This window comes from Durotheca rogersii, assembly GCF_024521655.1.
Source record: "Durotheca rogersii strain YMJ 92031201 chromosome Unknown GGS23scaffold_7, whole genome shotgun sequence".
NCBI classification, from domain to species: domain Eukaryota; kingdom Fungi; phylum Ascomycota; class Sordariomycetes; order Xylariales; family Xylariaceae; genus Durotheca; species Durotheca rogersii.
In genome coordinates this window covers 1,582,028-1,595,270 of record NW_026251238.1, presented here as the reverse complement: position 1 = coordinate 1,595,270, position 13,243 = coordinate 1,582,028, and the positions used below count along the sequence as shown (strand labels likewise).

General features: G+C 54.7%; 2 protein-coding genes across 2 annotated transcripts; one reads left to right on the top strand and one right to left on the bottom strand.

Annotated features, from left to right (window-relative positions):
• Positions 1–8,019: 8,019 nt before the first annotated feature.
• Positions 8,020–10,765, bottom strand: GGS23DRAFT_620242 (putative meiotic recombination protein Ski8/Rec14; the record flags this gene model as incomplete). Its single annotated transcript, XM_051521083.1, has 5 exons — positions 8,020–8,727; positions 8,802–9,359; positions 9,469–9,505; positions 9,569–9,627; positions 10,396–10,765. The coding sequence occupies 5 exons, from the start codon at positions 10,763–10,765 to the stop codon at positions 8,357–8,359; spliced, it is 1,395 nt and encodes a 464-aa protein (XP_051373133.1). The 3' UTR covers positions 8,020–8,356.
• A 754-nt stretch (positions 10,766–11,519) lies between these two features.
• On the top strand, positions 11,520–12,903 carry GGS23DRAFT_498614 (Septin-type guanine nucleotide-binding (G) domain-containing protein). Its single transcript, XM_051514458.1, has 3 exons — positions 11,520–11,711; positions 11,830–12,392; positions 12,453–12,903. Exons 1-3 carry the CDS (start codon positions 11,600–11,602, stop codon positions 12,780–12,782), a joined length of 1,005 nt encoding a protein of 334 aa, XP_051373132.1. The 5' UTR covers positions 11,520–11,599; the 3' UTR covers positions 12,783–12,903.
• Positions 12,904–13,243: the final 340 nt, after the last annotated feature.

The following is a 13,243-nucleotide window of genomic DNA, read 5'->3' as shown; positions in this document are numbered from 1 at the left end:
CTCTGGCTCTGGTAACTCCGGGGGCCACGCATCGCGCACGGTGCGGCGGATTTGAAGGGGGGGGGGGGGGGGGGAAGGGGTCACGCAAGACCCGAGGCGGGGCTACGTGTCTCGCTGGCAGGACACGGGTGGCGCGGAGGCGGGCGAGACAGGCAGGCGAGGCAGGCAAGGCAGGTCGACGCGCAGGGGCGGCGCCGTGCGACGCGAGCGCTGCGTGCCCCGCGTGGGCGCGCGCAGAGCCCAAACGCCGAGGCTATCCTATCCGGGCGCCGGACGGGGGGAGTGGATGTGTGGATGTGTGGATGTGTGGGTGTGGGTTGCTGGCGCTCGCGGCCGCGCCAGGGGGGGGCGTGCGTGCGGAAAGGAAAGGAAAGGCCAGCAGTAGGTAGGTAGGTAGGTAGCAGGGGCCGCTGCGCATACACCCGGATATGCCCACCAGGCGCCGGCGTCGCCACGCTGGGCCGAGAGCCTTGCCTCTCTCTCGCTCACTCACTTTTCTCTCTCTCTCACGCCGCGCGCAGATCTGCGTGGCCGTGAGGGAAGGGGGAGGGGGGAGGCAGGGGGGATGTGGACGGGACTGGGTTGATTGTTATCGCCCGTAGCGGGTATATTGCTCTCTGTCTGCGCGGCTGTGTCTAATAATAGGTAATAACTACGGCTACGTAGGTTAGGTTCGGAGAGGTTGAAGGAAGAGGCGATGCCCCGTAACTAGGTAGACAGAAAGACTCCAGACTATCGCCTCGATAATAGTTGACAATCGATATAGGTACAACGACTTGCTTCTCGCCTCGACAATAATAATCGACAATCGATATAGGTACACTCACCGGGTCCTCGCCCTCAACCAGGGCTGGTTCGCGCTACCTGCGTATGTCATTTTTTTCCGCGCTCCACGACACGGCCGCAGGCCCCTTACGTTTGGTTATAGCTCTTCCTGTGCGATGCTTTTCAAGCCCCGCACCTGCTCCCTCGACGTGTCGGCCTCACCGCGCTGCCGCGTCCCAGCGCTCCAGGGCTCTTCCTGAGAGGCTGTTGAGTCCTCGACAGTGCACTGTGCGATATCACGAGCCTCGGTAGCCCCTGGTGCTAGGGGCTACGACACTCGCTCCTTTTTGGGAGCCATGGCTTGGCCACCACGTGGTTTCGATCGTTTTCGAAAGTGCTTGAGAGAGCGGGAAATGCCCCCCCCCCCCGCCTCGGGTAGGATTCGCTGTAGAACCACAGCTACGCCAAGCAGTTGGCAACTTGATTCAGCAGCCCCGGCTAGTTCGAGACGCCTGCCGGCTCCGTCTTCCAAGGGCCCTCCGTTCGTAGTCTCTGTCGGGGACCCTTTGGTCTATCACGGTTAATCTATATAAGTAGGACGTGCCGGCGTCCTAGGTGTCTTTCCAAGCGACCTTGGTGTCATAGGTAGGCCCGCGCAAGGTACTAGTGGCGAAGTATAGCCCCGCGTTACGGTCGTTTACGGAGAAGAGATCGAGAATTATGCTATTAATATAATGGCTAGCGAGGTAGGCGTATAATCGGTTGCGTTTAGCATCTAGCTCCGCGTTATGAAGTATATCACTAATCTTCTTATTAACGTCGTAAAGTCTAGCGTCTATATCGTCGAAGTGCCGGAGGAACTAGAACGAGAGGTCGTACTAGTAGAATATCTCTAGTACCTCGATCCTAGCGAGGAGGTGGTGGGTTGACAACCAGCACACGGAGCGGAGGGGCTATCCATCCGCACTCCTTGTCGTGCGCCTCAGGAGGCCGTCTGGTTCCAGAGCGGTACCCGAGCCAGATGCCAGATGCCAGCTGCGGTTGGGGCACCAGCTAAGCCGCCGGCATGGCCAGGAGAGATGGGCCGATGTTGCTCGCGCCCCATTCGTAGGTTGCCGGCACGTTCGGTGCGTTTTTCTGGACAAGGCAGGCTGCGGCACATGGCGGCCATAGACACCGTCATGGCCCAGCCACCGCAATACTCCCAGCCGCGAGACTCCGCGACCTCCGTCGCAGGGGGGGCTAGCAACTAGAACGAGCCTTTGCAAACACGGGGTTGCAGAGGGCCATTCCAGCCGCTGGCCTCCCTGCGCCGGAAGCCACAAGCGTCCCTTGGGTGAGAATACCGCTAAGACCGGAATAGGTTGGCCAGACGGGCTTGAACGTTCCGTGCTGCTCCTCAGCAAAGACACAGTGGTCGTATCCCGGGAACATGCTAGAGGCCTACGTACGAAAAGGCGATGGCGGCCATACGAGGCCAAAAGACTGACACCGTCAATCTTCTCTGGGTTGCGGCTTTCGAGAAATAGCCAGCATGGCCGTAGGCCTCCGCCATGGACTCAGCTACCCTGTCTAGTAGCAGGCATCGTTGCCGGTACGTCACCGTAACGGTGGTGAAGGCGGTTGCCCGATAGTCGATACTCTTGTTCCTTGTTGAGTCGTGCTCTCGTTCTCACACGATCGAGATCTATAATCCCTTAGGCGTCTAGTAGTTACTACAGTTTGTTCGCCCCATGGATCCTATCAAAAGCTTGTTAATGAAAAAAAAAACCTCGGTTTCGCGTCCGAGTCGAGGTCACTTACCACTGGCTGCACCTACGCAGTAGTTTCTCTCCGGCAGCTCGTAGTTGGTGCCTGGCTCATCCGCCGTGGTCGCGATAGGAACGCAACTGTGACGTACCGACAACTGTAATGGCGAAGCCGAAGACAGAGAAGAAGGAGCGAGGAGGTGACGCGACGTTGAATGAGAACAGGGGCCATGGCAATCCCCCCTGGGGCTTGCCCCAGGCTGTAGGCCCTTGCTCTTCACTTATCCCTTTCGTCTATCCGTTATGTTCCTCTCTGAACTTGGCGTTCGGTGCTTCCTGGCGAAGATTTCCCGCTTCGCACTCCCTGACGTGGGGGCGGGTCATGGACAGTGTCTCTTGGGGCCACGCAGAACGTAGCCAGGCGGAGAGAGGAGCCAGTGTCCCTTTCTCTCTTTCTGGGGGTATTATGGGACAGGAGTAAACATGAGCCCCCTCGTTACCTCCAACGTAAGGAGGGCCGTATTGTGGACTCTCCTGGGTTATGGGGTAGCAGGTGGCTCAGCTCTGGTAGAAATAACCCTGTTGGAAATATTCTGGGAACCTTAGGGTTGTGAATAACCCCCAAGTCCCTGCTGGCTGTCCGAGGGAAGATTTCATGTGGAAGCGGAACGGTATAACCGGGTAGGTGTCAGGCGCATCTCCTTGCCCCCATGGAGGTCTAGTACTGCATCGCCTTGATACTTGTTGGTCTGTTGACTGTTGATCTGATGCGCACCAGTCCTGCTCAAATTGATGCAGGTGGGCAGCGGTCGTAGCCTCTAGCAAGTTAGAACATATCCGTTGGCTGCAGCCCCCTGGTAAGTGAACTGATGAGCAGATGTCGCGTAAAACGTAGACGCCTACTTTCTACAGCTTGTAGATGTTGGCATATAATGATGGCCGCTTCTGTACGTGACAGTAGACGTAAAGCAACCCCCTGGGGAGTGGGGAGGAATGAAGCTAGCTCCACATCACGCGGTTGGTCGAGTCTACGGAACAGTTAGCACGAAATACGAGCTGGCGGATGTGCGAAGGTTCTGAGGAGAGGGAGACCTAACTTGAATTTCTACTGTTACTATGGGGGCAACTGAGATGATGAACCTCTCAGCCATCGCTCTAGACGCAGGGGCAGCTGAATGTGTCCAAGGAGTCAACCCAATGTTGGGCAGACCAACATAAGGGGGGAAAGTCAGATCGGCGTAGGCACTAGCTGCATGAAATTAGCACAGATTTCCTTCCGCTCACCATGGTGTGTGTGTGAGTACTTTTGGAGGGTATTAACTCACTAGCTGTGTCGGTCCTGTCATCTGGGTAGCTCGACCATACCCGCCAGCAGGTGTCCCCTCTCCACCTATAAGGCGTGGAGACCTCCCCAGACAGGAAGGCTCTGATTCTCTCCGGGCCAGGGGGTGGGAGCGGGCGGTGGGTGACCTCGACGAGGTCTTCGTAGCGGAGGGAGGCGGGTCCGTCGGCGGAGACGAGGGAGCGAGGGGGGTTAGGCACCGAGGCGACGGAGGAGCGCCGGACTTCCGCCCACGTAATGGAGCGGACAGAGGATCGTCGGCTAGGGGCCTCCCCGATCGGGGAGCTCTGGCCGGAGGCCATGGCAGCGACGAGGTCGAATCGCTTCTTCTGCTCTACGGCGTGCCGGAGGCCCTTGATAATATCGACCCCCCCTTTAATATCCGAACGCCGTAGAACTACTGCACGACCTCGGCGTACTCCTTTATCTCGGCGTACTCCTTTACCGTTCTAAGGAGGTCAAGCCCCCCGTTCTCCTGGGCTTGCCGGGCGACCTCGATCGGCCGCTTGAAAATAAGATGCGGTATGATGCCGCTTCAGAAGCTATAACTGAAGCCGTCTTGCTGGTCTAGTAACGCGACGTGGCATGCGGACTGGGGGGCTATGGAGGGCTCGAGGTTGTTCTCCTCTTAGGCTCGCTATAGTTGCCCGAGCGCGTGCCCTACCCGGTCGAGCGCGCCGTCCCTGATCGTATTAAAACTAAAGAGCCTCCGGAGTTTCGGGGAATAAAGCACTACGGCGAAGTGGGCTTGGGAGAATTCGGCAGGGTTGGCGGTGGCTCGGTCCAGGTCGGCTAGGTCTATATGAATCGTGAAGACTAAGGCGGACGCGAGGTAGTCGCGGAGGTACTGGAGGGTTAGGAAATCAAAGGACCCCGCCGATCGGTGGCCTAGGGTCTAGTAGGGGTCGACCTTAAAGGCCGCCTTCCTCTTCTCGAGGTCGTGGATCGTTATGTCGTGGAGGGCGCGGATGTCCCCCATGGGATACGCAGAGAATGGTGTAGAGATTGAGTAACCCTGGATTGCAGGATGCCGTATCTGTGGTGGCCGTAACTTGGGTCTTAATATCCCACCCACCTAAGTTGTACTGTTAGTGTCAACCGGATGATTGAGCAAGGGACTCATTAGGTGGTTACTGGGTCATATAAACCCCACAAGAACGTGACAGGCAGTAAAAGGAGACGACACAATGGTGGTTCTCTATTTAAAAAAAGAAGGGAGCAGAGAGAGGAGTGGAAGCCCAAGAACAAGAGGGCAGTTGTCAATAAGATGTAACATAGGAGATGTTCACAGTAGCCTGGGGCAAGGCCAAGAGGAATAAGGAATGGCAGGTACAGGGAAGAGAGCTACCAAACGTGAAATCTGCATCAAAGGGGATAGCTGAACGAGTATTGGCGGGAATACTAACCATCGCTGGATGCCATCCGGGGTTGCCGTGCGTCTTGGCCGCCTCGGAATCCTGACTTCACTAACTTCTTCCCAGCTCTGGGCTATGAGGTTATCCGATTAGAAGGAATCCCATCCAGGACACTTCTGAGTGGTAGGCGTGTAAGCCGTTGTAGTCAACATAGATGACAGCAAGGATGAGCAAGTGACGAGGTATATTGGCTTGTCAAAGGGACAAGATGATAATGATTCGGCATCTTCCTTGAAAGAAAGACCCTTGGGAAGGGCTCAAGTATGCCTGAGGAGGGTGTGTGCTGAAGTCATGTTGAGGATGGAAAACAAGAATGAGAGGGAGGGAGAGAAGTCAAGAAATCGGCGGCCTGGGGACGAATTTATACTCAGAGGATCTGCCCCGTTTTCCGCAGCAGGGCGGTGAGTTGATTAGACAACTAGGAAGCTCTGTAGTTGTCCTGACAGGCGAAACAGGCGGCTTGTGTGCTGGTTCGGTTGCCTAGGGGGCATCCTGTTTCGTCATGATGCTTACTACTAAGGACGTAGGCAACTACCAAGGACGTAGGTACACAAACAAGTACATCCGCTGTGCTCTCTGTTGCCTGTAGCATATACTATTAGATGCTCTATAGAAACGCGGGCACCTGTGGTCCCTATACTTACACACCCAAGTACCAAGTGAGATGTGAGAACCTTCCCTGCCCACCGAAAGGAAGATCTCGTAGTACAAAGCGGGGAACGTGTTGAATAGCTAAGTGAACTGATCGTTTGTGTCTCGGATTGTTAACACACCGTCTGGTGCCAAGTTGTCCCTTGGTGGAGGGATGATACCTCATACTGGGTAGAGCTGTTGTGTGGGTAGGTGTGATTCAAGGCCAGCTTATCTCCGGTTTGCAAACTGACGTCTAGGGAGCACAGTAGTATCGTTCCTCGTCCGGAGGTCATGCTGGGGGGTACCTGTTGTTATTCCATTGCTGTCATGTTGTTGTCGTTGGACCTAGGCTGACCCTGGCGGTTGCCACCCCAACCCAAGGGATTTACCCAACATACCCTATTATATTCATGAATCTGCACTACTGCGACCATGCCAGAGGTTCCGGAGACTTGATTTTTGCTTTTATTTGGCTATAATTGTTGTTGGGTGTGCCTAGATTACAGTGCGAGCTGTTGTAAGGGGGGTTCAGGGGTTCAACTTGGGCGAGTTTACAGGTAGCAATCGCTGTGGCAAGGACAAATGGCTGTACCTGGCACTGAAACTGTGCGCTTAGTTCATTGTATACCTACCTATTGCTGGCTGCGTAAGGCATGCCTTTGTGTAGGCGGTCTGGTGGGTAATAGTAAGTAGAGGTAGGAGGGAGGCAGTCTTACCGTAATCTATATAAAACCACCGTGCCATCTAGACTGCCCACAGTTGGCATGACTGTGAAAACAAGTCAACAAAGGCATCTGAGGTCCGTAGACGCATAATACAGGTTCAGAATCAATGCAGAGACTGGTGGTAGTTTTTCTATGAGATGTTACAAGTCATGTTCATACCATGCCTGTGACCACATCTTATTGCCCCTTTTCCAAACAAACGCCCGATGTACAGCAATCTGCCCCAGCTTCACACACAACGTTTCTCATCTCGCTCCGAGACTCCGAGGCTCCTACATAGTATCATGCTCTCATCTTGATATCCCCCCTCTAATATATCATCCCCCAGGTCTTGATCCCCGCGACCTCTCCACCTTACCCACCTCGCGGAACCCGAAGTGCGCGTAGATCTCCTCCGCTAGCTCACTCCCCGGCCTCGAGCCAGACTGGCGCAATCGCACCCACATCCCTACCGCCTCTCCGCGCCGTTCACCGCTGCACAAACCCCATCATTGTTGCCGCGTCTAGGTCCGTTGCCGCCAGTCCCCCCCATGAGCCCAGTGCCTCTCTGTCTCGAAGAGCACCGTGATCTGGCTCTGGGTCGACGCCCGCGAAACCGTCTGCGCGAGCCATCGGATGTAGTGCTCAGACGTGACGGTGATGACCGGAAGGGGGGGTGGGGGGTGTGTCTACCGGGCTCCCCCATTTTACCGTCTCCTCCTCGGCAGTGCCAGGCGGGCTTGGAATTTTTACTGCTTTTGGTACCGAAGCTGTTTGCGTGGTGGCCCGAGTCATCGCTCTGAAGAGATGGCTTGGTATTGGAGGGCAAGTAGTAGATATTAGTAAGGCGGTAGGTAGAGGATGAATAAGTTGTAGGATTGGTGACCTAGACGCCTAGGTATGACAGCCTATCCTAGATAGGCGTTCTGTGATTCCAACTATTGCATTGTATGAGCTGGTGGTTGTAGGTTGGGTTTAGCCAGAGTCGCTTGTTGGTACGTCAGGGGAATAATCTGCGATACAGGCTGTCATGACGGGTACGGCGCCGGAAGGGCGCGCGGTGTAGGGGAGTAAGATCCTGAATACATGATCTCGAACCAATAGGGAATAGCCGGTTCGAGTCACTAGAAGTCCATTCTCAGTTGCCTGCCTACATTTCTATAAGCTACGATATGAAGCCATAGGTCAAATATCTACTGCAGGTTAATACATTCGTAGTAGTGCGCACATTCACAACCAGCGAGGACGAAATCTGTGTCCGGTGTCTGTAGGTAATTGTCGAGATGGTAGTTAGGCATTATGCCGGCAATAAGTTTTCTATTCAGGGACGCGATTGAGGTTGCTTGCACATGCCCTCACCAGCGTACGCAGTAGTTTCGTATTAGTTGACCACTTAAGGTGACCTCGGAAAATTCTTGTAGAATGCCCCTCGTTTCGATTGTCGCTTACTAGATAACGGTTAAAAACAATCTACAAACTCTCTCCTAGTAACCATTACAATTAATTACATATCCCAGTTACAGTTAGCTTTACTAGGGTAATTGAGGCATAGAAACACGGCGATGTACGGAAAACGCAGCTCGTTAAGTCACATAGCGGTCATTTCCTCCATGTTCAAACGACAGAAGCAGCATACGAGCGAAATTGGCTATAGATATGTCAAATTCGCTTTTCTTTAATTCCCTTACTCGTAACGCCAACTAAACAAGTTTCCCTTCCGCGAGGAAGATTCCGAGTAAGCCGAACCATCTATGCGCCAGTAGCTTCGCGGTAGAATGTCAAGCTTCTGTTGGCACCCGCCGTACAGAACATCTCGTTGCGGACCGTCTTGGGTAACCATTTGACAGCCCACAGCGCCTTGTCGGTCTCGCTGTGCGTGGCTACGCAAGCACCTCTCTCGATAGACCACACCTTGACTTTGCCATCGAAAGAGCCGCTGAGAAGATACTCCCCTGTATCACTCCAGTCAACAGAAGTGATCCACGACGTGTGGCCGGTCAAGTTACCGACGTGCTCGCCATGTTTTGTGTCGTATATTGCGATTACAGCCGCATCTCCGGCGGCCGCTAAACGCGTGCCCGCAGGTGAGAAGGCTACAGCACGGATCGGTTTGACGAGTCCTGATTCTCAGATTAGCCCCCTGAAAGCAAAGGCGAGTGACGTCGCTCCTCGACGCCCGGGTCACGCGACCTACCAGGGAGCGAATATTGCAATCGGCCAGTGTTATTATTGAAGACGTAGACAGCACCGCTTTGGTGGCCACTTGCCGTGTACTTCCCGTCACGGCTTAGGTCCACACATAGACCAAAGGTACCAGTACCCGCGCTACCGGTCTCGTACTCCTGAACCGTTGTCGACCTGTCTCCGTACAGGTTCCAGACGTTAATTCGACCGTCGTAGGTGGTGGAGGCCAGGTAGTGGCCGTCCTCACTGAGCGCAACGGCCCAGATCTCGCCAGCCCCTCTTTCCGCACCTTTTGTGGGATCTAACTCTCCGAATGGCTCCCAATCGCCCGTGCCCGAGTCGGCGAGCTTCCATATCTTCACATCGCCGCCGAAGCCGGCTGACGCCGCAACCTTGCCATTGCGGGAGACGGCGACATGGTGACAGCCGAGCTTATGTGCGCCTGTTAGAGACTGTATGAGGGGGGTGGTTGGGTCGGAGGTGGAGTGTATATGCAGAGTCGAGGAGCCGCTCGCGGAGAGCAACGCGGTGGGCGTGGCTGCTATCGAGAAGATGTCGGTTACGTGTGCTGGCGGATATGTCGTCAGTACGAAGCCTGCTTAATGCACGACGTCGAATCACTCGAGACGAGCTAGAGCCCAACGGGGCCGCCGGAGGGGAGACAAGACGATGCTTACCGTTGTCGATGGTATGCGTGGTGAGGTATTGCTTTGACTAGACTGGGATGAGCAAATCTAACTTCTAGAGTACAGCGTTGGCCCTTTTCTTCTGACATACCATGGTTGATATCGGCTCACGTAGACTGCCCGAGAGGCTGCTGTCTGGTGGAGTGGCGGCTGGGAGCTGTGGAGAGCTCTGCAGAAATGGTGAGGGGATTGACTGCTACAGGTAGGTATACCTAGGTATAGAGAGGAGAGTACCTACCTAGCCCGGAGCGGGGTCGAATGGCGACCTGCATAAGCCATTCAAGGACATATCAATATTGCTGTAAGCCAGTGAAAGTTGTATAAGCAATTGGGATGATCACGCACCGCTAGTCAAGAGGGCAAAACATGTGAACGTGCACTCAAGTCAGGTACGTCATCACTGGAGAGGGAGTGGGCGAATGTTACAGTTTAGCATACAAACTGGGAGTTGACCAACACGACTCTCATTGCGGATATCTACATATATACCTGGTGTATGCATAGCGACGTCCTTCAAGAGGAGGCACTGCGAACGAAGGCAACGATCCTGTGGGCGTAGAAGTCGAGTGGAGGCCAATGGCTGTGTATCGTAAGCCAGGGACAGAAGAGGTGCAATATAGAACGTCTGGTATGTAGCATTTTGTCGGTTGCCGCACTGCCGAGCGGCCTAGTCGGCCTCCGTAGAAACCTAGGGCGCCAGAATACTAGCTGTGCGTATGCGCACATTTCAGTAGTTTAGTGTGTAGTTCACGTATCTGTCTGGGGCATTTGCCTCTCTCTTAATGGTCCAGCCCGTGCCCCGCCCGATCATGTCCTCTTAAACTCGCGTGCAAGCATACCTCCAATGCCTATAAGGGACCCGTACTCGTTAGTAGTGGATAGATATCGTGGCGGTAGGCGGGGAGAGGAGCAACATACGGCCCATGCAGTCGGAACATAACACGTGCATCTTTTTTATGCCCCCGCAAGCCGGACACTTGTTCAGCGCCGTCACGTCCTTCAGAGCTTTGCCTGCCATCTGCCTGTGCCTCTTCTTCATATGCGACGTCTTTTTCTTAGGCACCGCCCGGAGTATCCCTTCCCATATATCGCCCAGCAGCGAGGGTAGATTCGAGATGGCGGCAGGGAGCGCGGTGGCAAGCGCCGGTATCAAAGGGAATCGGGACTCTCGCGCTTGTTGTGTGTAGAGGACGGTCGACCGGAACGAGGGGGCGAAGTTTGCGGCAGCTATCCTCGGGAAGAGGGAAGAGAAGAACGAGGCTATCCGCAATTGCTGTACGGCCGCCATGGCTGCCGTATCTGGAAGGGTGAAGGGGGGCCGGAGGTTGGCGCAAGCCTGGTTTGTAGCTGCGAGGGGAATGCGAGGTGCGGTGGTAGAGGGTAGATATGCGCTTGTTTGTTCGGATGCAGATAGGGTAGGTCGGTCGGCCGTATACGAGCAGCAGCCGTGTTCTTGTCTTGTGAATTGTCCTGCCTCTGCCTTGCTTTGGCTCGCGCGCTCGTCGCTCTGAGAAAAGTCGTGGGCAGCGCAGGAAGCGAAGATCATCTCGTGATGCACAACGGGGCAAGTGTCTTTGCCCGCCTTACCTAAGCCGCCGTGCGCGGTTGGATTAAGCCAGATGGTATATCTGTATATCTGCATGTCTGTATGCATATATGCATGTACGAGACCTGCGCTGGCTGCAGCAACTTCCGCCCCCCGGCTCTCGACCCGCCCTTGACGCCGCGCACGGCCGCTGATTGGCCTATCAGCAACTGTCAAACCCCCTTTCCCCTTTCTGCTTCTTGTGGCCCCAGCGTGGCCTTGCACCTTCTTCGCGGAAATTATTGTTTGGCAAGGAAACTTCGACAGGGACAAATCAAAGGCGCTCCCCAGTTCTCTTCACGTCTCCCCAAAACTTCCCAGACGCCACGACCTCAACCTCTCCCTCCTCTTCTTCCCCCATCATCATCAACTTTAGCTTCCTATCTCCCACTACCCGCTTATCTCCTCTCCCGAAGCTCGTCTCTGCCGCTCGTTTATCTTTCCCGAGTCGCCTAGTGGTCTGTTTCTTAGAATACGCTCCGACGTTCCCCCGGCTCTGCATTTACCCAAGTCACCGATACGACAAGTCTCGACGAAATGGCGGCGCAGACCATCTACCCCAACGGCCACGTCGGTTTCGACAGCATCACGTCCCAAATCGAGCGCAAGCTGCTGAAGAGAGGCTTTCAGTTCAACGTCATCTGCGTTGGTAAGTAATAAATCTTGGCGGCTTGGATCGTGTTATAGTTCGACACCGCTCGCCCCAACCAGCTGCCTTAGCGCGCCTGTTTCTCTGAACTGATGTGTCTGGTGCCACCGCTGCGTAGGCCAAACTGGTCTGGGGAAATCGACCCTGATCAACACCATCTTCGCATCCCACCTGATAGATTCGAAGGGCAGGCTACTCCCCGATGAGGCCGTCCGCTCTACTACCGAGATCCACCCTGTATCGCACGTCATCGAGGAGAACGGCGTCCGTCTGAAGCTCAACATCGTCGACACCCCCGGCTATGGCGACTTGGTCAACAACGACCGCTGCTGGGACCCTATTGTCAAGTACATCAAGGATCAACATTCTGCTTACCTGCGAAAGGAGCTTACGGCGCAGCGAGAGCGTTACATTTCCGATACTCGCATCCACTGCTGCCTGTTCTTCATCCAGCCTTCCGGTCACTCGCTGAAGCCAATTGATATTGTGGTGCTGAAGAAGCTTTCGGATGTCGTCAACGTCGTACCGGTCATTGCCAAAGCCGACTCGTTGACCCTAGAGGAGAGACAAGCTTTCAAGGAGCGCATCAAGGAGGAATTTGCCTTCCACAACCTTAAAATGTACCCCTACGACAATGACGAGCTTGATGAGGAGGAGCGCTCGATCAACACCCAAATTAAGGTAGGATACATCCGCCTTGGATGATGCATAGTAACGCGTAAACTAATGTATCAACCCCAGAGCCTTATCCCTTTCGCTGTCGTCGGCTCCGAGAAGTCGATCATCGTCAATGGCAAGCAAGTCCGCGGCCGTCAAAACCGGTGGGGAGTCATCAACGTTGAGGATGAGAACCACTGCGAATTTGTCTATCTGAGGAACTTCCTGCTCCGAACGCACCTCCAGGATCTCATCGAGACTACCTCTCAGATCCACTACGAGACGTTCCGTGCCAAGCAATTGCTGGCATTGAAGGAGAGCAGCGCACAAGGCCATGGCAGCCGACCAATCAGCCCTGCCGCCGATCGCGAAATCAGCAGAGGTTCCCAACGGATGACCATGAACGGCTACTAGGTCTTCGGGACTCGATTCTCTATGTATGCTTTCCACGAGGCGTCGTGGGGTTTAATATCTTCGCAGCCCACGCGAAAGTTAGTTTCGTTTACTCCTTTACGACTATCATAATGAGCTTCCCTCCGGCGATCGAAGTGTAGAAAAGCGGAGAGCGGGTTGTTAGGAAGATCCCCGAGACACTCAAGTTATTTCAGGAAGAAGTAATAGAGCGTTACTCATGCACGGGAGACACTCCAGGGAGTATGGGGAGAAAACCTGTGTGCGACTGGGAATGGGTCGGCGCGCGTGGACCTGCTGGGGTTGTTGAGGACTCGTTATGTATTGGTCAAGCAGGCAGTATTCCCATCTACACACACACCACACAGTCTGGCGACTCGACGTTCTTATTATTTCCTTTTAGTATTCCGCTCAGTGCTCCCTTACTTCATATTCTCCCAAGCTGTTCTGATTAATTCGATGGT

Coding starts and splice junctions, on each gene's coding strand:
- GGS23DRAFT_498614 (XM_051514458.1), top strand. CDS start 11,600: ATGGCGGCGCAGACCATCTACCCCAACGGCCACGTCGGTTTCGACAGC. Junction 11,712..11,829: donor GTTCAACGTCATCTGCGTTG/GTAAGTAATAAA, acceptor ACCGCTGCGTAG/GCCAAACTGGTCTGGGGAAA. Junction 12,393..12,452: donor CGATCAACACCCAAATTAAG/GTAGGATACATC, acceptor TATCAACCCCAG/AGCCTTATCCCTTTCGCTGT.